This window comes from Lytechinus pictus, chromosome 3 (genome assembly GCF_037042905.1).
Source record: "Lytechinus pictus isolate F3 Inbred chromosome 3, Lp3.0, whole genome shotgun sequence".
In the NCBI taxonomy this organism is placed as follows: domain Eukaryota; kingdom Metazoa; phylum Echinodermata; class Echinoidea; order Temnopleuroida; family Toxopneustidae; genus Lytechinus; species Lytechinus pictus.
Genome location: NC_087247.1, coordinates 36,438,546 through 36,465,885, shown reverse-complemented (window position 1 = coordinate 36,465,885; position 27,340 = coordinate 36,438,546). Strand labels below are relative to the sequence as shown.

The 27,340-nt window shown below is 35.4% G+C and overlaps 1 protein-coding gene across 1 annotated transcript; it reads left to right on the top strand.

The window, feature by feature from the left end:
* Window positions 1-950: 950 nt before the first annotated feature.
* Window positions 951-26,026, top strand: LOC129256346 (plasma membrane calcium-transporting ATPase 1-like). The gene is made up of 5 exons (XM_054894580.2): window positions 951-1,152; window positions 3,997-4,182; window positions 6,265-6,495; window positions 8,339-8,464; window positions 25,875-26,026. Exons 1-5 carry the CDS (start codon window positions 978-980, stop codon window positions 26,024-26,026), a joined length of 870 nt encoding a protein of 289 aa, XP_054750555.2. The 5' UTR covers window positions 951-977.
* Window positions 26,027-27,340: the final 1,314 nt, after the last annotated feature.

Below are 27,340 nucleotides of genomic sequence, written 5' to 3'. Positions count from 1 at the left end.
ATCTATGTCACCTGCAGTCAACTATGTGAACATAGTACATATCAAGAACATCAAAGTTTTACTGTCGTGCATTTTAATATTACATTTTTTAAATTTGTATTTTCTCTTTTTTTACAAGCATGTGTTTGCCATTTCATTTCAGTAACATTCACTATTCATCATTAAATGAATTGCATGTTTTATTCCCTCTTCCTACCTTTATTCATTGAATGATATGTATAATCCCTATCTTCAATTAATCACCTCTTACGTCCATGTATGTGCTCACAATGTCAATTGCATTCCAGGAGATTAAAGCATGTCCCTGAGAATTATCCCAGGTCTTTGCTCATCTTCCGTTGTAATGCAATATATGATTATAATCTTTACTCCTAGCTCTAGTTCATTGATTTTTAATCAAGGTCTTATGACAGGTGGCCAAGGTTATATTCAGCTTCATTCACACACCATCCAAAAGACCACTTTAACCAAAGCGGGGTGTAGCGGGATTGCAACTATTATAAACATCAGCTGCTTTTTTATTTATATTAAGATTTCTGAATGTCTTTTTTGTCATTATAATGCAGGAAGCTTCCCGTACTAACATTTTGTCTACTAAGAATTAAAAAAAAAAGTTTTATATAGTAAATATGGTTGTCGTGAGTATGTTGTGTGTGAACAACATATTAATATTTGATTACTCTGATTTGGAAGCTTACCGTATGTAATTCATTTAGCCTTCACCTGGTATAATAAATTGTTTCATATTATGAGTGCATGGTTTTTGCAATATTCTTATTTCTTCTTTAACTTTTGAGTTTTTGATAGAGATAATAAAATATTGATATTTCTTTCACCTGATTTTTTAAAATCACTTCCCTGTTATTGTCTTTGTAAATTGTGATAAATCTCAATATTTAAAATAAAGATAATTTTTAAATATTATTAATTATTTCTTATCTTTACAGGTGAGGTAGTATAGAGGCAGGCCATTCTCAATGACGGAGTACGCCAACATGGCCGACGAAACGGACGATGCCGCCTTTGGCGTAACAGTGGAGGAGCTGCGACAGTTAATGGAACTCAGGAAACAAGATGCAATCAACGAAATCAACGCAAAGTACGGGGACACTTTAGGACTATGCTCGAAATTAAAAACATCGCCCACACATGGTGAGTTTGGGAAAATGCTAGGTGTGCTTTCGGGCAGTTAAATATGGGATTGGAAAAGTTGTCTTCTGAGAGAGCATTCCTTCGTTGTGAAGGGGTGACATGTAGTTCGCTAATAGATATTAAAATGGCAATCAGACTCTATTAGTTATGCATCAGTTCAAATTCATTTTCACAAGAAAGAACATTTTGTGTGTGTAAATAGCAGACTATTTTCTGTACTGTAATTCATAATTTGATGTTGACATAGTGATAACACATTAAAAAATTAAAAATATTGAAGATTTCATGATTCATTTCCATTTCCCATAGCCGTGTTGGTAATTGATTTTATTGGGATTTGCAAGCCTGAAAACACTAATATCCAATTCTTGTTTGTAACTGCAAGGTGAATTTCAGTCAGAATATTTGGGGAAAAAGTTGCATTGGTTTTTTTAAAGGAAAAAATAAAAATTATCTTGTATACAACATATTGAATTGATTCAGCTATGGTAGACTCTAAATTTTAACAAGATAAATTTTGATTGTCATTTTTGTCTATAAAAGACAAAAAAGTAAATAATAAATAAACAATCAATAGACAAAGTAGTGTAAGTACAAATATTTATGCTTAAAACAATTCATAAAAAAATGGAGGGAATGTAATTCATCACAAGGGTGTGCCTAAACATCCCATTCTTTAAAAGGTGTTAAAAGGTTTTACAACTGCACCTTTAGGCTCTGGACTTTGCCTATATGTTCATTTTGAAACAAATAAATTTCATGGAATCATATTTTTAGGTATGCTTTAAAAAACAAATTTGAACCTTCTTTTTTACTTCCTGCAAAGGAGTCTCAGTGTAAAATAAAGTTACTATAAAATGCTTTGAGTAAGACAGGTGTGTCTCAGTTTCTGGTAAGATGTTTCATGTTCGATAATTATCGTACATGAGAGAAGGCGACTTGGGCATATTGACTAGGTTTTAATTATATCCCAGCTACTGTGGTGGGTAATGTTTGGGCTTTAGGGTCCCTGAGTTTCTTCGCCAATATTTGAACAACATGGTAGTGTTGACGCATGTCCATTCCGTTGATTGATACAAATTGTGTTAACTTTTTGCATGGGTTGGTTGTTGTGGAGAGGCTGATTGCGGATTGATCACTTCATGCTTGGATTCAATTAAATAGTGCTATACAATCGTTTATTTTCATCATGAACAAAGTCATTAATACTCCTACCCCCCCCCCACTCTCTCTCTCTCTCTCTTCAGAATGTTTGATTTAAACATTTTTATGTAATCTAAGTTTGTCAGTTGATTATTTCATTGATGAAATGATTAGTTGTGGATATTGATTTTGAAACTTACTGATTTACTTGAATTTTTGTGTGATGTGAAAGTATAATGTGCAATGCAGTAAAGGTTTGTAAAAGTCAATGTTTAGTTGGTGTATTTAAAGAGTTGATAATCAAATAATAAACTAATATAAATTTGTTTGCTAGAAATAAAAGCAATTCAGAATAAAGAAGGTTCTGTGATTCTTAAAAGATATGTACTTCCTAAATTTAGAAATCTGATGTTTACATAGGTAATTTTGATTTTGTGGTACTATTTCCAGTCACTAAGTTGGAATTTAATCATTTCACGGTTTTAAACAAAATTATTATGGTTTACATGGTAATTGCTGGCTTTTGCTGCACATGAAAACAAATCATGAATATGTCTCAGGAGTATGTTGACTAGAAGTAAGGTATAGCTTAATAAAACGAGCATTTCAAACCTATCGTTTTGAAATTGCTTTGCAGGGTATGTGATTTTTACAGTGGCTTTTCCATTTTCAATATTTCTGTATATGTAGAGAACGGAGGACTCCAAGGGTAGAGACTCTGAATTTGGTTCCTACTGAAAAAAAGTTTTGATTCCCATCTAAATAAACATGCTGTCTCATTTGGCTCAAACATTTAATTGGGGGGAAAAAATCTGTGTCCATTAGTAGTTTGCATAATACCCTACTCTTTTACTTGAATTTATTTCATCTTTCATCTTTAGAAGTATTCATATTTCGAGTAGGATCATGAGCCTTTATTTTTTGTAGAGGGGTATTAGCTATACAAAATGAATAGGAGTATGTGTCGTAATAGCTCCTACCGGATGGTATTGAATACATTTAGGAGTATTACATTATAGCACTATTCATTGATATTCATTAACATACCATTCATATCACTCACCACTTGAAATTCTCTTGTGTAGTGTTTCATGCCCATAGTTTATATTACAATTTTTTTCAGGATCATACATTTCATTTGAGTAGGCAAACATTTTTACGATTGGTATTGATATCATGTGTTTTTAAATTTGATGTGAGTTTCACTGAAACCTTATTGTTGCAACAAATCATCAAGTTTATGGTTGCCAATTTATCATCAGTATAGGGGCAGGGTACTGAATTAATTCAACTTGAATCAAGTATTCAGATTTGATTTGCTATGATTCTGACATCTCAAAAAATTATATTGCTTAGGAGAATGCATATATCTTGAGAATACGCCCCTTCATTCTACACGTATGCTATTAATCCTGGATTAAGGTGCTGATTTATGAAAAAGGTGTTAGGCAAGTCTTCTTGATATATGCACATCAAAGAAGATTACTTGGTTTAAATAGTTTTATGAATATTCATGACAGTATGTGGCTACTTTGTCAGAACATACATGTAGCACATTTTTTAATAAGGTTCGTTTATAAACAAAAGCTTACCATCTTGTCCCAGACTTTTCAATTCCAACATTTGGGTTTGGTAGCAATTTACTACTTTAATAAATGCTCTCTAGATGTTAATTCCTTTTAATTTTTTTTTATACCCCAGGTATCAACGGCCTTCAGTTTGATATCCAGAGGAGAACAGAATTGTATGGCAAGAATCAAATTCCCCCTAAACCCCCTAAAACATTCCTGCAGCTTATGTGGGAGGCTGTCCAAGATGCTACGCTAATCATGCTAATGATCGCTGCTGTCATCTCACTTGGACTCTCATTTTTACCAAAGTCTGAATGTAAGTAAATAAAATATTGATAATGATAATTTGTATCACTTTCCACATGGCTGGCTACCCATCCTTGTCTGACAAACCTCAGATTAGCACCCTAAATATTGTAATCTATATTATATAATTTGCAATCCTCAATGGTGTAACACCTAAATACCGTAGTGAGAACATGAAATTCTAATAATTCTGATACCTTAAATGGGATGAACTGGAAATTCTTTAATTTGATACCGTAGGTAGTATGAACCATCAAAATCTACAAGTTTTGTACCGTACCATGTCCACATTAATTAGAGATACACAACCCAATAGAGACTTGCAAAAACACTTGATAATTTGTAATAAATGTTTTTAATGAACAAACATTGAGTTGCACCCCAAATTGGCATAATCTGCTCAACCAAATTTGCAACCCTTAATGGTGTGATGAGTAGGAAAAGACTACCCTAAGTGGCGATTGCCTGCTAATGGTGCAAAACAATGCCTTATTCATGCCTGGATCCTGGAAATGGGGGCCCTTTTTTATGCTTTTTCTGGATGGGGGTGTGTAGCAATTTATGTGGAGAGTCACCCCTTCTGGGTTGAGCATTAGTTGGAGAGTAACAATGTTTTAATTGATGCCTTGCTAAAGGACACGAGTGCCACAGTGAGATTGTAACACAACACTTCGATTTGTATTATCACACAACATCCATATGACAACACATTATACAATGTATTTGGGAAAACATTTCTTTAAAATATATGATTGAATGAATTTTTGAATAAATTTGATAAGTATCGTGTAAATAGCAAGCTTGAATATTTTCTTTCAGTTACAATGAAAAATAATATGTAATTAATGAAATGATTGAATAGATTAGAAAATAATCAGTAAAGGATGAAAAGTATGCCTAGATTGAGTGATTGGTGTCATAAAAAGTACTTTGAAGATGATAACCCACACTTCATTTGTAAGTTGCTTGTATCACTTTATATGAAGAAAGATGGGTCTATGGAAATGTTCAGCTCACCCAAAGATTGATGAACTAGTTTATTGAGGTTCTGCCGAAAGGGATAGATAGGTTTCCTCAAATTTCTTGTCGTATTGATCACCAGATTGCAATCAATCTCAACCAGATCTCCTCTGGCCCAAGACGCATAGTCAGCATAGGTCATGCAAACGAAAGCATATGTACACCTGCCAATGAGTAAAAATACCTGATATTTTTTTAAGTGTGATCTACCTGGATATTTGATTTTTTTTTAGAGCAATGTACTAATGATATCATTGAAAGAAAACTTACCAATTCAGATTAGTATTTATTTCTATTCTTTAGACAGATGTGAAAAAGGTATTTTGAGGTCTGAACAAGTTTTATAATTTTCTGATTGATTGGGTGTGAATACACCTCAAGACTGCTGCGACTCCAGTCCCATGTACAGTTTTATGTGTAGGTCAGATGCAAGTCAGTGATAAGGTGATATCCCATAGGCTTGCTGGTATGCAGGGAGGGTGTTGGATGCTGGGAGATTTGTCAATCATGAGCAGCTTACACATGGTGGCATTTTGAAAGCAACACATGCTTATACTGTTTGCTTACCACTGAGAATAGAATTAATAGATAGAGCTGTACGTACATGTATATCCCACAGAGGATTATCAATTTTATTTGCAAATCTCTTTTTACTCCATTTTTATTAACATTTCAATTTCAATTGCACTAATAGCAGCGGAAATCCATTCATGCGTGCTTGTAATGAATTTTATCAAATGGATGTACCCAATAAATGACATGCAATGATAAATCCTAAGATAAAGGGTAAATTTTTTCTTTCTGCACATTTGTGATTTTGAAAATTTGGAAAGATGACAGTGTACCGTAATAATATGAATGGATGATTTGTTGTAAAGCGCACATCAGTGGTCATTTATTTAGCCTGACCATGTTGAATTGCCTTCACTGAAATAACTTGAAGTAACTAGTCAAAATACATGTAGTATGAATGTTGGGGATAACTGTAGTGTTGAACTTGATATTGAGTGAGCGAATTCTTATTGTCTTTTTCCTCTCTTATTTTGTGCTCTCTTGTGCTCTCGTTTTACAGCTGAAGGAGGAGAAGCAACAGCCAGCTGGATTGAAGGAGTAGCCATTTTGATTGCAGTACTGATTGTTGTCTTGGTAACAGCATTCAACGACTGGTCAAAGGAGCGCCAGTTCAGGGGCCTGCAGAACAAGCTGGAGTCAGAGCATACAATTGCTGTGATTCGAGCAGGCGATGTCGCACAAACAGTAGTCCAAGATATAGTAGTAGGGGATGTATGTCTAGTTAAATATGGTAAGACTTTCATTTTTTATGTGTGGAATATACACAGTACACGTCAATAAAAACTACGCTATTTTTTATAAATCTGTTATAATTACAATTCAGGTTCATTTTTTTATGTAGATAAAAAGCTTCAGAGTCTCACTTGTCAAACACATTAACAAAACAAATGTTAGTCATCCCTTGCAAACAATCACTTATTTTGGTAAGAGTGGGAAAACAACACAGTTAACAAACTCTTCAATTTGATGGGTTTTTTTTTTAAGTCTTAACCAAAACAGCATTATTTGCCCAATACATAAACAAAACAAACTAGAATTGTTTTGTATGTAGCCAATTATATCATGACTATTTGGCTCTATCAGCATTAAAACCTATGTATGTTTAGGATGTAGTTAAATATTTAAAAAAAAAGAATAATGTACTTAATTATATGTTTAGTATATAAATGTACTAGGTTAAAGTAAGACATGTTGGTTTAATAAGGGAGTGAGTAACCCCCCCCCCCCCAAAAAAAAAAAGTTTTTATTTCTAACTTGAAGTACAAGGGATTTTTCATTAACAATGGCATAATAATATGTCACTTTTTATTCATTTTGAATTACTATGACAGCTTGAAACCATAAAGTGTTGTCTTGGCTCTTTAAGATGATTTCTAGAATATATTAATCTCATGGCAAATAAATACAAATATAGATTTGACCCCTACAGAAATGTAAATATGAATGAGGAGTTAAATGATTATTCCATAATGATGGAAGATATTCAAGATAGTCAAATGCTTTCATATTACACCTGTCTTTATAAAAGAAAGCACACTTATTATAGGAGAAAAAAAAATAGGGGAGGTGTAGACATACTATAAGTATTAGTATTATTTTCATCCCAAAAGTGATGAATTAGACACATTTGACAGGTTGTTAGATCTATTTCAACCATTGATGCTCTATCGTGGATATCTAGTGTAGGCGTATTGATTTTTTTTCAATCCAACCAATATAATGAATAATGTTCAATGACATTTAAATGACATCCGTGTGGGATGAATCAATATGGCATTCACAAGAAGGATTTCCAGCAGAAAATAGCGTTACAGCAGCTGGATTAATTATTTCAACTTGGTGATTTTCAGTTTTGAAATTTACCATTCCTTATAATCACTACAGGCTCATCCATAGGCCTTAACAGAATATCCTCAGCTCGCAAATGAGATTTCTTTCATGCGCAAAATAGAACAGATTTGTTTATTTGTTTGTGCAACTTGAATCAAAATAATGTGATAACATTGATGGCTTTGAGTTTGTAGTGGGATTTGAATCCCATGAAGCACAATGAACTTCTATGCCTTTGATCAATGAATACCATTATCTAAGTGACATTCGCAGTTGTGGTTAAATTGATTTTAGAAAAATATATTTAATTGTGAATGAAAAGGATGATTTGATCGATGGGTACTTGTTTTAGTAACAATATTACTGTATAGTTAAATCACTATCATTTACATAGAGCTGCAGAATAGAAAAATGTTCCTTTTTTAAAAGGCTTATTTTTTAAATCACGAAAATTAGATTAAAAACGTATGCGTTTTCCAGTGTAGGGAAACATACTCTTGAAATTGAGATATATCCCATTGTCTGGCTTTCTGTTTTTCTAAGTATTATGTGCCATGCTTACGTCATCATCATTTTATCACATAACATAAATGTATGCATGTGTGAAGAAGAGGATGACAATTTGACCACTGCATCCAATTTAAAGCATGGTATATGGTCATGGGGGATGGATGATATTGTGATGGCATAATTTCATGGTCTATTGGTCTTTGTTTTCTCCTTGTTCTTCTTCTTACTCCCAGGTGACCTTTTACCTGCCGATGGGGTCATCATCCAGAGTAATGACCTCAAGTTGGATGAGAGTTCACTGACCGGTGAATCGGACTCTATCAAGAAGGGCGTCGAACGGGATCCTATGCTCCTCTCTGGTAAGATTGCTGTCTTTTAGATATTAATCTCTTGAGTGTGTGTGTATAAGTTTGTATGTTGGTGAATATTCATTTATTCATATTTAAAAAGAATGCTACACAAAATATTAATTATGTATTAATTACATGGGACAGTACAGAATGTAGTGGAAAGCCTTTCTCTTATGACCAAAACTGCTAATCAAAATACGCAATCATAATTATTCCCTGATACAGCAACTATATCATTTATGGTTTAATTGAGTCTGTCGTCCTATCTTTCAGTTCATACATGAATTGTACATATGAAATACTCGGCTGTGAATACATACATACCTGATGAAAAATATTGGTCAGTTTGTTTGTAGTGTTAGATATTCCTTGACTCTAATCAGTCTCTCTTCATTTTGCTTATGCAGTAATCTTTGATTTAATTTTACTTTAACTCTATAATCTTGCTTGTTTGTGATATAAATGTACCCGATCATAAACCTTATCAGACTTAGTCTGTCTGTCTATATCTCTCTCTTTCCCTTTCTCTTTCTCTGTCTATGTGTGTGTGTACGTTGGGTGACTTTCTATCTGTCTTTTTCTCTGTTTTTCATTCTCTGTCTTTCATTCACTCTAACCCTCTATCTGTCTTCCCTCTTTCATTTTCTCAACTTTCCTTATCTCTCTGTCTCTCTTAATCTACCTTTTTTCTCCTATTTGTTTTTCTCACACTCTCTCTATATACTTTCTTTCTCTTTCATTTTCTTCTGCCATATGTTGAGTGGCTACTTCAGTAGCGATATTGACAACGAGGCTTACTTCTCATTTTCCTTCTTTGTGTGCATGTGAAACTTAATACTCTGGGTATGTGAGGAGTGTCAGTTCTAAGTAGTTACGTGCCCTCGATAGTTCATTCCATTTGTTGTTGAACATGAATGTGTTTCACAGTCTCTTATTCATTATCTAATACCCCTTTCATATTGCGCCTTTCACCGGCGAACTTCACCGGCGAAGTTCGCCAGCGAAGGGGAAAGTGTCCAGTATGAAAGGTACACAGGAGAACTTCGCCGGTGAACTTCTCCACCTCTAGAGGTGGAGAACTTCGCCGGCGAAACTGTTTCACCGGTGAAGTTCGCCGGTGAAAAGGCCAGTATGAAAGCAAACCGGAGAACTTCTCTTTAATGACGTCAGAGGTCAATTTTTTTCTCTCCCAAAGTCCCCTGCACCGAGATTCCGCGCGCGGTAGTTGCAAGCTCAGCTGAATGCTATGGCCAAGTAGATACCCTCGAACATTTTTTTTTTTTTTTACTAACAATATTTATTAAAAAGCACTTTTTACATGTATTAAAATGCGTTATGATATAAAAACAAGGTGTTTGTTTTTATCGTAATACTTCCAAAATATGTTGTAATTAATTTTTTTGATACCTTTTTGTAATAGGTAAGAAGTAATGTTTACAATTTTCTTTCGTTTGTTCTGCAATCGCCCGTTGACTTTCGCCGGGGAAGAAATGTCAGTGCGAAAGGGTACATTTTTTTCTTCGCCGGGGAAGTGAGGAATGCGAGGCGGAGAAGTTCGCCGGTGAAAAATGAAGAGGGCACTATGAAAGGGGTATAACTAGAATCTGTTTGTTACGTAAACTTGCAGAGAGAGGAAATTGTCACAGAAAATGAGAGCATCTTTATACTGATTTTGATCTTTAATCTTGCTCCCTGATAACTTCAAATCTAGGAAAGATAAACAAGCATTCCTTATTCTTTCCAAAAGAAGTCTATCAAAATGGAATGTTTTTATCATTTAATTTATTTATTGATTACTTTGTAATGTTAGTGTGACTCGTTTCATATGTTGTTTTTCATGATGACACCTGTGTGCATGATTTTATCATAATTTGGAAGACTTATTTCTAAAACAATATTTTGGCTTAGTGATATATTTTTTTTAATTGTTCTGATTTAACATATTCAAAAGATTTTATTTTTAGGATTCTGTTAGTGGAGCAATCGCAATATACCAAAGCTGAAATTTGGGAGATATTGGATTTGCAAAATTAGCAAATACAAAACAACTACAAAAAACTTTCAACTTATACAGTATGATGTGTATTAGTCAGTATGAGAACTTGAACTCATGTATAAGATCTGTCATTGATGAGCAGTATTGTATCACATCCACCTCAATGGAGAACTTCCAAAGTATGTTCCAGCTCCAGATTGATGTCACGTGTAATGTATTCAACTGGAGGGTTAGAAAACGGGCGTGGTTCGAAGAAAGGAAGTAAAGAGAGAATCTTGAAATGAGTGAGTGGTAATTCAACATCTCTGCATCACCCCCTTCTTATGTGGGTTGCCCGCAGGACAGGGATTAGATTGCTTTTATGAATGTGGCTCATCCCATGGGTAGGCTAATGTTGCAGACATTTACGGTTAGGGAAATCAACAGACATTTATCAAAGGACTCTGATGAACGTAACTCTATGGCGAATGACTTACTTGTCAGTTTGGTGAATGGCAATGTATTCATGTATTCAGTTGATGTGAGTCATGTTGGAGAAGATTTTAAGAGATAACATTAATGGGGAAAACATTCTCATGGGACAGTATTTCCGCGATGACGACTTTGATGTCTTCTTAAATTTTTGAACACAGAAACCTCAGACTTTTTTTTAGAGATTTGGTAATGTAAAGTGATATGTAGATTAACATTCTTTGAACCAAATTGATTGTTTTGTACCTATGAAACCAGAGACCTATCCGTATAGCACAACTAATCCTGTATTCAGGCAAAAAAGTTCTTTAATCAATATACAACGTATGAAAATCATATAGGAAGTTATTGACATCCAGATGCTGGTATTTGTTGGTTTGTTATATATATATCGATGGACCCTAGTATTTGAATGCTTCTTTAAAGTTATCATGTGATGGGCTGTTTCGTCTGAATGGTCATATATTCACTTAACGTACATCCGTACGCCCTATGAATATGTGTTTAGTTGATGCATCTGAAAGTGAAGTTGGAAATTTTAAAATGATTAATCATTTTTAAATCTTTCGAGATAATCTTTCAATGATGATCATGTTCTTATAATACCTGTGGCACAATCATTTAAAAGCAGTCATTTTCAAATAACACCCTTTTCCATTTAAAGAGGGGGAAATGGAGGAAAAGGGAAAAAGATCAAAATCAGCTGTCTTGTATTAGACATTGATAACAATTTTGAGGGTGGTTTGTACTTGTGCAAAGCATAAATGAATATTGTATGAAAAATTAATGTAAAATGAAAATATTGACTCATGATATTAATAATTGAGCCCTGATTAAGATTTGATAGATTCAAGTCTACCCAATGAACTTACAGCAGGTGTAAATACACTTGCATTACAAATGGTGTAGAAATTCCAGTGGCATCATGGAAAGTTTTATTACAAAAATTATTGATGTGCCACCCCATTTAGATTAATCTGGGCTTTAGAAATTTGGCTGATAATCTAATGGGGATATGATTGGCTCCAGGGTGATGAGGGTTTGGGTGTGAAGCTCAGATTTCTTACCAGATTTCTTCCGGTGTGTGTATGGTTTGAGAGCTTGAGTTTGCAGCTAGCATCACCATGATTCATCAGACAGAGTGAGTCATCTTCAAACTTCATTCATGTTCCTTGTTGAGAGAGATTGTCGATCTCTTTGTGGTTAAATTGAATGATTGGTCTCCCCTTTGATTCAAACTATCAACCTTTCTTGCTCTTTCCAGGGTTAAAGGTACCTCTTGTCATATTCCTACACTGACATTTTGAAAGTTGATGGCAAGATCATTACTACAGTCAAATCAACATATTTCTTTACACTTGTTACTAGTTTCATTATGTAAAACATATGACTAGTTCCTCCCCATCGGGATCCAAGTATCAAAACAGACATTATATTAAACATTTTTAGTTCAAAATGCAATTTCCAGGAACAAATTAAATTTTCCATAGGAATGGCCATGAAGCTCTTGTGACCTACATTCATAGTTTAGTCCCATGAGATACTACCAGAGAATTTAATTCCTTTTTTATGTATCTTTTTATTCGTTTCCTGGTTTTCATTCTTGGTGTGAAAGAAGCGTCTTTGTTAGGCGGCATGTTTCCTTCCATTCAATCAGATGTGGAAATTCTAGAATGAAAAATTGTAATCAAAGGGTATTTCCCACTATACATGCATTGTATGCTTGTATGCATTCAGAATGCAGCCACCAACGTCATTGCCATGTAAATCCTACATGAGTAAAGTGCCAATGCAAAGGGAAGGAAAGAAGTCCTTGTGCTGCATTCTACGTGCTTTATTCCTCCATCTCATAGAATCATGCTTGGCTTCTTTCAAACTCAGCGCAGCAGGATAAACACAGTCAATTTCCTTGAGTAGCTATAGAATCTCTCCCCAGTAAAGGGATGTTTACAAAGCGATTGGCTATCGAATTTAAGTGTATTCATACAAAGCACATGTGTATAAAATGAATAATACTGCCTGAGATATTGTGAGAAATATCTTGAGCAGAGAGACGGTAGTAGTGAAAGTGTTCATGTAGTTTTTCATTCATATAGTATGTTTAAGGAACATTGCATTAAAAGGAGCTTACTTGAAACATGGGAATAGAAAGAATAAACTACTTTCAACCAATTTTCTTGAATGCATGAAATTATTTTACCCTTCATTGAATTTGGCTTAAATATCGTAGATCCTGCCTCGGCAATGGATTTTCATATTCTATAAAAATAAAGGAATCAAAAAGTTAGCATTTTACATTTCTACTATTTTGTTATTGTTTATTATTTATATTGTTATTCAATTCCTTTTACTTTTTTTTACCTTTTTATCCTTGTGCATGCAAACAATTCTTGTCTTAAATTCCAGAAAGATTATGTTGCCAAGTAATAAGTAAAAATATTAGATTTCAGCCCATTCTTGCCACCTCCATGGTATCACAGTGTCAACTACTTTTGATAACCGAAGTCAATGAGTTGTGCAAATATGCCCAAAATACTTTGGGTTGTTTAGTGTAGCCCTATCATGGAATTCACTGTGCATAGAGTTATACTACCTAGTACCCTCCCAAAATTGAAATGATGGAAGAGTATTAATTTTAAGAGAAAATTGTCTTATCACAGAAAAGTACAACCGTCATGTATATAATTCTTTAAGGAAGAGGAACCTATAGGATAGATATCAGAATATAGTTGCATGGTCTTGCTTTTGTATTGTTTAGCCTTGTATTGCAGCACGTACTAGGCATGCACACTATCTGTGTAAAGGTTGAAGTACTCTAAAAGAAGAGGATCCATATTGGAGTCACATTGATCTATAGGCATAGAATATTCTAGCAAAGAGACTGGTGATTTGTTGGCCTGAAGTTAATTTCTTAGCATCGTCTGTACTTGTCACAGATGCACATTTTAAGGTATTGGTTAGGATTAGGTATATTGTTTTGTTCCAGTTAAAATGTATCTGATGACATATCAAATGAAGTGGAGTTTTTATTATGCTTGAATTTTAGGATTGAAGGTAAAGCTGTAGAGTAATCGCTATTTTGCCAACATCACTTTCTTTGCAATCAGTGACATATAAACATATTGAAGCATTGAATTACATTTCTCATCCCATATTTAATCTGTTTGACCATGTCCTCATGATTGCATAAAGCATTCCAAATAGATATGAGAAAGTATATTTGGAATAATGATTGGTACGTTCTACATAAAATGAAACCTTTATAAGACCATCCAAGGGAAAAAAGTGGCCTTTATGAGCAGGTTGTCTTAAAGGAAGTGTTCCTATACAATTTATGTTACAATGGGAAACTGTATTTAAGGGGAAACCATACTTGGTCTTTATACTTGAACAGGTGGCCCTTCCATACATGTGATCCCTAAATCATAATTGATTCATTTGGAGGAGAATATATCATACTTTGTACTCTTTCCTGCGTATTGCTGCTACATTCAAATAGCTGCTCTTGTTGTTCATTATTTCTTTCTTCTCAACATCCTTGTTTCTTCATTTAAAAAAGGGGGGTTTTGAAAATTGCCTTTCCAAACAGGGTGTTTTCTAAATGGGTCTCACCTGTCACATTAAACTAGATGAGACCGAGTTATCTTGTTAGAGACTTGAGATGCTTTAGTAACTTAGATATTTGCTTAGGTGCTTACACCTAGACCATTCCCTTAGTATTCTTTGTGCATGTTTTTTTTTTTGTTTTTTTACAAGAAAGAACAATAAATACATGGACAAAAAAAAACACATGCTTTGGAATTTGTGCTAATCAGCACCAAGTGTTTCATTTACTTGGCTGTTTGAGTTAAATGTGAAATTCCATTGATGCTTTCTATTGTATTTTTACTATCCATTATCCTTGGAGCCTTAAACTCACAGCTTAATTTCAATTCATTGATTGAGAAATAAAACATAAACACCAGGGGACATGTTATAAAGATGATATATTTCGGTGTTTCCTAAACCGTAGCATATTTTCCTTCATAGCAGAAATGATGGATGATGTTTTTAAATTAAGTGCGCCAAACATATCTCAATACAGGGATTATCAGTGATAGTACATCTTAAAGATAATAAATCTATATCACCCAACTAATCTATGCTATATGCTTATCATCCATCTTAGTGGGGAACGTCGAGGTAACAATTTACATTCGATTCTAAACAATTATTATTACCTTGATGAAATAAGGAGGAATGCTGTATACACACAACCAAAGCTGCGTGTGTTTAGATAACCTTTCTGTTCGGACAGTGGAAAAAATTGGCGATTGGATTACGGAATGGGCCGGAGCTTTTCCCTTCTTATTCTCTCTTTTGAAATGCCTGTATGTACTGTCTGTCTGGATGGCTGCTCAGCTAACACGTGGTCCACCCACTCTCTGTTCGCAACGTCTGCTGCCCTCGGGGGGCTCGCATGTCATAGGGTGTTACTGACAGCTGTCCCCAGAGTGGTTATTAGGTCATTGTAATATGTATGAAGGGTCCTTCCTTTTATAAGTATGCTATAAACATAATTAGATATTTGAGAATATATAGAAGACAGTATATTTGCATATATTTTTCTTATGCAAGCAGTTGTACCCCAATCTAAGAGGAACCCAAATAAAACCTGGGCCCTTTAACACAAAGCTCCAATGAATGAATATTAGATTGATTTAGCAATGACATACACATAACCTTCAATACACTCAGTCATGAGGATCAGTTGTATGATCAATCATAAAGTTATGTGATACCTATCCTGATTTGCATGTATTATCACCCTCTTTTTTAAATTTCATACAGAATTCAGATTTAGAGAAGTTCTTAGCATTGATTTTTTTCTCTCCTTCCCCTAATGCTTAGTGGGAGAATAAACAATCAATGTTTACTCATATTTTCATCAAGATGTCACTGCTTTCGATCTATCTCCTATAGGTCTGACATTCATTCATCCATTGTAACACCCGTGTGCCCCCCCCCCCCCTTCCCCCTCAACCCACAAAAAGAAGTTATGAGTGATTTGGAAGAAAACCAAATTAATTCAATCACATGGCCTAGAATGTTATTACATTAAATGGTATCTCAAGTAGATGTGTAGTCATTTAAAATTCCGACCAATTCTTTTGAACATCCATTTATGTGTGTAAATGTAATATATTTCATCCACTCCGAATAACTCTATTCTAGTCCCAAACTACTCAAATCATGATGGATTCCTTATCCAGAATTCATCATTTTATAGTCTTAAAATATTTTCACACCAGAATGATAGAAATGTATAGATCTGCTTTTCTTGTACAACATTCTTATGACAATAAGTTAGGCTTCTGACATTTTATGATAGATCAAGGGGCAATTGTAATCATTGCGACAAACTGAACATGATGTTTTATATTGTCTTATCAAAAGGAGTAAATACAAAGACAAATACTCCAGGTGGGTGTTTGTAAGTTAAGAGTGATAATGAGAACGACTGGTTATCCTTTCTTGTGGTAAATGGTATATTCCTTGGCGATGGTTTAGCGCGTAAAAAAGGATCACCAGTCGTTTTTAAAGTTGATTTTAACTTACGAACAGCTTTTATGAAACGGCCCCGAGCATAGGCATTTCTGGACCCCATGAAAGGACAACCCCCACGTTGCCTACAGGAATTGAGTGATCTCTGTACAAAGTCGATGGGCATCAGACAATTTTGTATTAAATGGGTTGGCTTGGACGGGTTGGTAAATTCAAGTCAATATTTGGTCATATCTGCGCTACCCCATCCTCCGTTTTCAACTTATTCACTTTAAAAACTTCTAAAGGTGACAATAGGAAATGGAATACAGATGTGATGATCCACACCCTCTTTTTACCTGTTAACAGGTTGTCTTCTAACATATTTTTAGCATATTCCAAAAGGGAAGTCATAGAGATTTACTGTTCATTTTGTGAGTAATCAAATAACAAGCTAAAAGTCAATTAAAGGTGATGAAGTGGACTACTGATTTGATGAGGTAATACATGAGATAATCATGCGTAAAGGAGGCCGCATCTTTCAAGTCTAGGCAAGTGAAAAGGGAACTAATGAATACCCTCCTAAATCATGTCAGAGGTAAATAACAGAGGTCAAAGCTGATTGAATTTACTTGAGATGGGTTATGAAATTTCTGTTTATGCTTCCTGCGAAAGGAGAGTGATTGCTTTTCTGATATGACCTTAAAAAGCATGCTTAATTTGCAGTGGGAATCCCAGGACGGGTAATTTTCAACCACTCTTCCTGTGATTACTCCTGTAAACCCTTTCCTTTCCTCTTCGCTGATCATAATCCATTTACGGCCCAACATTTAGCACATTAAACATCACTCCCTCCCTGCCCTTTATCTTTACTCACTGCTTGCCTGTGTGCCCAGCCAAACTGGGCATGTCCGCCTGTACGTCTCTCACTGCCCTCCATTAATTGATCGTATAAATCTGGCATGGCGGTGTGAAGCCACTTCTGCATTTGATGGGTTAGTGTTCAAGTTAGCAGTCATGGTCCTTAAAAAAAGATACATGCTAATTGGACTCTACACCCCCCCCCCCCTTTCCCCTGCCAGACCTCAACCCCCTCACCGACCTCCTTTTATCCTTGTAGTTGAATACATCCTATTTCACATGTGCAAATTCTCAGCGTGAAAGGCAATTTCCTTGCACAAATAATGGATCTTTTGAGAAAAAAAAGATAGTGATGATGACAACAAGAATAATTTGAGAGAAAGGTAATGTACAAGGATGAGAGTTGTAATGGGTATGAACATTGCTCCAGTGGACTCCAGTGAAGAAGAATTAGTTGGCTACACTGGGGTGTGAAAAGTAATGAGTGTTCAATTTCCTAATGTGCTCTTGATATGAAATCACACATGCTCAATCTTCTCTTTCTTTGCTCCCTTTTCTAATCTGTAAAATATATTTCACTGTTCTATTCAATTATTTTCTTATGAAATAATAGTTTCATACCACAATGTTTTAGAGGATAATTAAAGATGAAGTTCATTCTGATGTCAAGTGGGTTTCAATCAATAAATCAGGAAAGTGAGAGAGAAGCACATATGAATGTTCCATTATTTAGCTCAAATGCAACTCTTAGATCATCTTTTTAAAATTGACAATTTCACCTCTTCCAACTTGACATTTGTACTGTTTTTATTTTCTCCAGTCATTTAGAACAGAGACATAAGCTCAAGAGTCTTGTTTATCAGTTTTTCTCATTTTTTTTCGATATGAATTCCAAACAATGTAATACATTTCTTGTAGGAGAAGTGAGTCAGGAATTAGTAGTTGTTCACAATTCATATCCATGAAATGTATACTTTCTTGCATCCCTGCTGCAAGACATTTACATGTCAGGTTTCCTGAAAACATTGAAGTAGTTTATTTCCCAAACACTTGCCACTGCTTGTAATGACATTTCACTCTGTAGACACCTTCCATATTGCGCCCTTTAGTCAAAGCGGCTCATCGTAGAAGATTAGAATTTCAAATTTGTCACTGATCCCCCTATTGTAGCTTTACCAATGAAGTTTAAGGATGTGTAGAAATGCTTGCTGAATATTTAAGTGCATCTTGTTTTTCATGCCTTCCAATGAGGCAATTGATGTAGCTTTATGAAATTGTGGGGCACATGATGGGAACTCTTCCCTTTCATTAGCATAATTTGATATTATATTTAGTATCACTCTCAATTATTTCTTGTTGATGTTAATCAAATATGTAAAGAGAAATATCTCTTGAAAAGAATGCTAATATATCAGTAGTATACTTTTAATCTTTATAGAATATCAAGGCAAAGAAATGTCATTAAAAAATTCAACCTATTCTGAATGTATTTTGAAGTCCCAACAAATTTCTTTGCATGATGTAGATCATTGCTTATATTTAGCTCAATGTATTTTTTTAACCACAGTGAAACGTGCTCACGTCATAACTTTGCATTCATTGATTCCAAGACTCCTTTGATTGATAAGATCAATATAGGCAGCACCTTAAGATTGGCAAGGGGAATTAATCCACTCCAATCCTAGATTTAGCAGTAAAGTTCATGCCATATGTATCTCTCAATCAAGGTTTAAGTGCAAAAGAAATTCAAAATACCAATATCTTTGTGCCCCAGACTAATCCTCCAGTCGCTTGTGAAAGGTCTTAAATCTCACTCCCGTTTTAGCTGATTTATGTTCATTCACCTTTTCTCGATTTGCACCAATTTGTCACAAACGGCTTTGTATATTGGACGTTTCCTTGGATGCGGTCTGAGCAGTTCACGGTATGAATTTAGGATATGTGGTGAGGTTGCGTCGGTGATTTGATTTATTTCTGAAGAACCCCCAAAATGTCAGACGGCTTGCTTCTTTCTTTGCTGTTTTTCGCGAGCCTGGTTGATGGTTATGAACATGGTTGTTTACGATCTCCTCTGATGTATAACCCTTGCTTTCCCCATCATTATCAAGGATTGGAATTGTCAGAAAAGCTCTTCCATTTCATGAGCTCCAAGACTATTGAGACACTGATCAAAATTGAACTCAAACAGATTAGATAGAGGAAGATCTTGGCATTTTTCTTGTTTGCCAATAGGGTTCTCACCTAGTAATGTTGAAGAAATGTCATAAATAAAGTGCTCAGTAATGATTTATTAAATCTTACTCTGGATATCCCTGGCATAATTCCTGGAAGGTTTCCTTTCTGTTAAGAGAGTGTTTCATGACACAATAATATATTGCAAGTTTGTTTGTCTGACGTTTATACACGTTGGAGCATGTTTGTATGCTAAAAGAGCCAAAACATTTGACATAAATAATATAGAAATAAACGTACATAGGAGTCAATATCATGTACAGTATGTCCCATGCACATTAAACTGCTTTGAAAATAATATTGCAAATAAACGTAATTCAAAGTATATCAATACACAGAGTAACTACTTTTTTTATGAGGGTGGGGACTGGATATACTAGATTCACCCCCCCCCCTTTGCTATGTGTTTTAGACCAACTGAATATATACATTGATGATCTAAATCTGTTGACTAATCAATGGTTTTATTTTGAGGGTGTATCAAGCCGATTTGAGATGCCACGTGTGAACAAGGCCCAAGAGTGTGGGAGCATATCACCATGCCATTGTGTATCTCAGACTAACTAGATTCATACAAAGATGATCTAGATCTCCTGCTATCAAGCAGATCTGTGCTCTTCTTGAGAGGCCAGGTGCGGCAGGTGTAGGTGTCTACTCCTCTCATCCCCTGTGAGTTCTACTCTAGACCTACCATCATTCATGCTCTCCTAAACCTTCAGTTTTCACACTCCCAAACCTATCAACACCAAGCTACCTGCAACCATTCATGCTTTTGCACCCTATCTCCCAAACCCATCAAAATATGGGTTATTCAAGGGAAGTTATGGTCTGTTTATGGATTAAGATAACATCAATCGTTGAGTGAAATCATATATTGGACACGCTCCTATTTCACCAATCACAATTTACATAATTCTTAAATGAGGTGTTATCTCTTTCACACGACCAAATATCCAAATCTGGGTCAATGCAGGTTTGTTAGTTGTTCAAGTTTGAGACAAATTTCTATTTATTTAGTTGATTCTAGATATCTTTAGCTTTTCTTTCTCATTTTCCTTTTCTCTCAACTAGTGTCACAAATTATATTGGGTTATTTGAGAAGGAGCAATTTTGAGATGATGTATCATGCATTAGCTCTTGATTTCATGTATTATGATATCTTTATTTGTTTATTGTCTGCTATCCCAGGGCAGTGCTTCAAGTATAGAATTATCAGAAAGAATATTACAGACTTATAGATGGTCTCGAAGACTAAATATGTAGTTGCTGGATTAGATTCAGTTTGCGCCGCTGGTTCAAACCAGGGAGGGGGGGGGGGCAGATTAATACCAAGGAGGGGTGTAAAATCTTTGTGAATTTGGGTCATTGTGTCTGGAATGACCCCCATACCATACTCTTGTCCTGTATGAGAAGTCTTTGTTAGATATGAAACCACTCTGTATGACAACATAAGTATCTGTCTTCTGACTTGGTAATTACTGGGGGGTTTTCCTGGAGCTGTAGTGGGGAATCCTAAATCATCTTAAATGTGTCCTGTATTAACAGGAGGCACAGTATTGCAAACCTGTTTCCTGATCAGTTAATTGCCTCCTTTGTGCAAAGATAGGAATCAGATGAGGTGAGAATGGTAACTTTGTGATTTCAGGGATACGGGACACAGGGAACTATGCTTGATGATATCACTTACATGGAGACTATCTTCAAAGGTTAAATGATTTTGAGCTATTCCCTTGATCCGATGAGGCCAGGTTGCTTCTTAGATGTGTGCTGTCCCTACAAATAGTGCATCCACACAAACATGCTCTGCTTGCAGTAGTCCCTGCTTCACACGTGTCTGCAAAATGCATTGCAACTAGATATGATAATGTATTTATAAGTGTGTGAGGCCACTTTGAAAATTTAACAGAAAGGTTTCTGAGGATAGTGGAGTTGTTGATGGAAACAGTGAGTGGGTAGAACAGGGTATCTATAATAAAGGGAAGCGAATTGTCGGAGGATAGAAAGGGATTGGGTGAGAATGTTTGAAAGCAGAAAGATATTTTCTGGAATGGCACGTTACTGTTTGCAATTATCCTGTAATTGCTTCCATGGTCAATGTGAACTTGGTGTGAAATAGGAGTAGGCCTATAGTAAATTTTGTTTGCCTTGGCTTACTGTATCCCACACAAGATCCTATGCGATTGTGGGATACCACTGTGCAGTTTGATGCTTCGTCTTGTTTGTTAGCTTTAAATACAATTTTTTTTCTTCAAATTTTGGTCGTCTTGGTTTACTATGATGACCTAAAGCAACCATAGATCCTTTACAAATTGTTAAATCCTGCTTTGCATTTTGAATATTATCATACCGAAAGTGATTGCTTTTCTTTTTTTCTTTGTATCAGAGAATACACTAACCACCGGCAAATCATCAGTGATTCTACGACCCAGCACAAACCTTGGCTGGTCTCCAAAACACAATTCCGAGATAATCGAGTTCAAAATTGATGATTTTCAGTTGCTAATTTTAAAATTTGAAAGAAACCACAAATATGATTTATAGCGATTTAAAGCATACATTCTCTCCTTTTATTATATGCAAAATTTTGTCCGCAATTTGTATTTATTCTTTAAATATTTAAATGAAGTTATACATTTCAGAAACTGTTTATTTCAAAGAAAAACACGGGGTTAAGACCACTTTGTAAAATCATGTGCATTGATTAATACTAACCTCTTAGCAGCATAAACAACATTTTGTGCAAGTTCGTTTCTAGGTCGGGTTATTGACCATTGGCCATTCTGGAGACTGCTTTAGTACAGAAAGAATGATTTATGCTGCTTTTTAAAATCAAAGGAGGGGTACGTGCCATTTTGTGAGAAATCTAATACCCCTTTCATAAACCCAATAAAACATATCCTCCAATTAGCCGCCTAAGAGTAATGCGGATAATTCAATAAAAATTGCGTTCACAAACTCCATAAATTATTTTTACGAGCGCCCGTCCTGAAAAAGGCGGATAATCGTCATGACAACTGGACACGCCCCCGATCCAATGCAGTTGTGTTGGAAAAGGGTGACCTTGTGACCGCACCATGGCAATTATCCGCATTATTTGGAAATACGTTCATAAACTAAAAATCTTGTCCCGATGCCGCTATTATGCGGATAATAGCAGCATCAGAATAATGCGGATAACTCTTGTCCTCCTCTGATTTTACGACCAAATTATGCTGCTATTAGCCGCATAATTGTGTTTTATTGGGTTTATGAAAGGGGTATAAATGTGCTCTTATTCTTCAAAAAATCTGAATTTTTATCTGAAATTTGTTAATTCAATAGAGTTAATGAGGGGCTTTCAGAATATGCAACAAACCCAATTTTGAAAATTTGACCAAAAATAAGGTTAGTGCCAATCACTGACAAAATATTTGATTGATAATGCCATTAACTTATGTGATCAAGAATCCGGTTCTAGTCTGAAAACAATTTATTTTGGTGCAACTTTGGTTCATCTGACCTTTATTGACCCATTGGTAGATACAAACTGCTTTATTGACTAAACATCGTGATCCATATTGACACTCATTCCATACAGCGTGTTAGCTTGTAGTACTATCCACGGCAATGGGAACATCCTTGACTCCCGAGTTGATGTAACCAGTGCCAATAAGACTGTTGTTTACATTAGTCCTGTTTGTTGAATCATGTTAGAGTTTAGTAGCCGAGGGAGGGATACATTAATCATGGCCCACAGCTCACACACATTGACACAGAATGTGCAATCAAAGATTTATCTTGTCAGAGGGCAAAGAAAGGAAAGTTCAGCTGGATAGAGGACTCCCCTTGAATGTTCCCCCATGGAGACAGCAACCATAACCTACCATGGTTTTCTGTGAGAAACAAGAACAGAAATGAATTATTCATGCAGGAAAGATATTGCTTAATTATGATGTAATTGAAAAGAGTAAGACATTCTTTTAGCTTTACAAAGCAGAATTATTCCTGATATTTGTTCAAAATGAGAGTGGCATTTATCTGGATCTAACAGAAAAGATGTTGTGTGACAATAAGGCACAACTGTAAATTTGTGCACAAAGAGTTCCAGTCAATCAAAGAAGTCAATTGTATGTCTTTATGTAACCTAATGAATATTCATTCAAGTTTTCAGATATCACAGCAATCATATGATGTATCATCTTGTACAATGGTAAGAAGTTAATAATTCATTTCAGTGTCAGAAAGGTTTTAACCATGCTGAAGGTAGTGCTATAAAGATATGGTAAAGCTTTAAGATGAAACTAGGTGGATCATAGGCTATTATACCAAACTGGCTTGGCATGTAGGGTATACTATAGGTCCACTACACATCCACCACCATTTTTTGCCAAAGTTTTAGTTCACCTTTCTAACAGCATGTAGTAAAGTAGGAAAGTGAACACAGAATCCGTATTCCGTAAGAAGAACGAGAATCAATCACACGAGTAAAGAGAGACCAAAAGATTATTTACAGAATTTATCGACAAATTTCTGTCTTTTCCGTAGGTTTTATTATGTCATACTATATTCAAAGTAAACACGTTGATAGCGTTTGGACTCCATTCCAACAACAGTATTCCCTCACCTTATGTAATCACCATCTGTACCTGTTATGCCCAGTTTGTGTAGAGGAACTATTTAACAGCAAATTGGTAAAGCAGATCTGCATGCATGGAGCCTTGTAGCTGGATGATATTTCTACCACATGATCAGGTCTTTCACCTAGATAGCAATCATCATCCTGTTATGATCATGTCCATGAAATATTGAGGCCCTCCATCCTATCCCACTGGGCATTCTCAAATCCAGGTTCTCTGCATTATGAATTTCATGAGGTTTCATCTATCAATTTGAGCGATGTTGTAAGCGAGTTATGCTTTCACGAGGAGTAAGCTGCATGAAATTATTTATAAATGAATTGATACAGTTTTGACATGTGTTCTAAGAATACTTTTTGTGTTGGTTTCAAATGGTGTTTAATGAAGTTGTTCATACATGTTTCAGTTATGAACTACTTAAGTATAACTTGTGACCTGTTCTTGTGCCAAATTATCTTTTTAAACTGTATCATAAGCAAACCCTTTCCCTTCATTCTTAATGCAGGATAAATGATGGTGAAAATACTTTATACTTTATACCTCTGAGGCCTCATTGTGTTGAGAGTCACATTGCATATGTGTTGATATGTATGTTTATTGCCATGAGTAGATTGTAAGCCAGGAGTACGTGCTGGCATATATACACAATTGATAATCTTTCTTTGGGGGGGGGGGGGGTTCATGCCATTGGACAGCGGACAAAATCTGTGAGAAAAAAAAATGGGAAAAGGGGTGATTTTCAAGGTTAGGAGTGGAACATGAATAGAGTGTCAAAAACAGTGTAAATGAGAAGAAAAAAAATAACCAATGCCTAAAGTGCGAATATACTATTGCAAATCTGGGACATCCTGACAAAAATTCCTCTTTAGAGTGCAAATCTGGGACTTCTCAGGGGCATTCTGTACAGAAACCATTTTAGAGTGTCCTCCCCATGACAGCAGCCTGCCTGGAATCCTCAGTTTGGGGTGATTTTTTTCAGGACGATTCTCGCAGATGCTGTCCACTCTTCAATGACAATGACCCCCCCCAAAAAAAAAAAAAAAAAAAAAAATCTTTCTATGTTCTTTGTGATAGGAGTTATAGAAGAGCAGTGCACAAACTTTCAGGTGTTGACTTGACATTCAAGAAATTTGGGAAATGTGAAAATGCATTTGTTAAATTGAATGATTTGCAAATGACAAATAAAAATACAACATTGATGGCAACAGCAGTTAACAGTTAAGCTGATTCAGAAGTTTCCTTCACTTCCAACCGTACACAGACTAAATTGCTCCTGATTAAAATAGAAGAAATCTTGAGAGAGCAAAATATTGAGATTTTATGTAATGATGATCCATATTGCAACAAATGCTTCTAATAATCATGGTGAAAAGAAATGACTGCTGAAATATCTCACAAGGTACTGGGCAAGTACTGGTTCTTGTATAATGTAGACTATGATGTCTGGGTCATTACTAGCAATCTATCACATGAGAGCTGGATCAGAGTAGCGAGACAGAAGAGATAATTTGCTTACCATATTGATCCATCTTATTCTCTCAGGGATCGGAATGGGTGTAAAGATATCTTCCCTTGTGTATCCTGATCCTATCTCATCCCACTATGAGGCGCTAGTATGGTGAATGAATTCAGCAGGTGTATCACCCACAGTGAAGGCAGTGCTTCCATGCTTACTGTATTCAGGGTTGACATAGACTTTTCCTATTGGTTGTTCCTGTAGTGTATCCAGGTCATAACTGGCCCACTGTGGTACAAGTGCTAGATCAGGGGAGCTTGACAGAAGAGATCATCTGCTTACCATCTTGTTCTCTCATGGATTGGTATGGATATAAAGAATTTTATCCCCATGATCCTATCTCATTTAAGGTTTAAGGTTATGGAATTTAGCAGGTGTGTTATCCACCATAAAAGTACTGCTCGGATGCTTAACTGTATTTGGGGGTTAATGCACACCATCCCTTATGTTGATTCTTGTAGTATTTATGGGTTATAACTGTCCAGATATTGTATGAGGGATGCACCAGAGAAGCTCAACAGGACATCTTGATAACCATATTAATCCAACTTATTCTCCTAGGGATCAGTGTAGGTGTAAAAATCTTTATCATGATTCCATTGTATGTTGAAGGGATTCTGCAGGTATTTTACCAGGAATAAAGGAGGTGCATTGCTTCCTTGAGGCTCTTTCAAATATGGCAAAACATAGTCAGCAACTAAGCTCATCAGGAATGTTCAGCAACATAGCTATGCAACATTTATTTGTTTTTAAATTCCATGGGATTAGAGGCATGAAAAAAAGGTTACAGCAGCAAAGGACATTTATTATGTTGGCAGGTGACCCCAAAATTTTGAAAGTTCTTCAAATCTTCAAAAAGTCAGCCTGAAATAAATCGTCCAGTGTTACATTGACAATTTTGTGACATTCATTTATAGGGACCACTGACATATTAACATTATTATGACATCCTTAGGAAATCATTACAATGTCAAGAGTTTGTCTTATATGTAATTTGAAGCATTAAAATGTTTTATTGTTCAATTTTTCTCACTGCTTCTGAACACTAAATATGTTAGTGAGCTTTGTTACACCTCATCTAAACGACTCTCAACTTGCTTTGATGCTTGCTGTGTTCAGCAGTTGACCTAGACCATTCCTTATTGATTTCAAATGCAACATGTAGGGGCCTGCTGATTGGCATTTAGGAAGATAGAATGCATTGTTGATTAATTGTAGGTTACACGCTTAGAAGGCAGGGCAAGGACTGTGCATTGAGTTCACACCTTACTATTTGAATTATAACACAATATGTTGCTTCATTCTTTTAAGTCACATATGTAATTTAAAGCTGAGTAGCCAATGTTTTCCATCACACAATTATGATTTCCAATGAAATTGCATCCTTTGTGAATTTTTGTTGATCTGTATACTCTGTGGTGCTGATGAGGGTTGCAAAGCAAGAAGACTGAATGTTTTAGCTACCAAAGGAAATTGCTTTTTTTTTTTTTTACTGATGCCCTTTAAGAGATGAGTCTTAACAACCCCTCCCCCCCCCCCCAAAAAAAGGGGAGCAATCCAGCTATAAACGTCTTTCTTGACAAGTATCTTGTTCAATCATCTTGTGAATAAGTTGTAAGTGTAATGACTGAAGCCTGTGATGAATCACATTGATTTATGTTGTACACCTC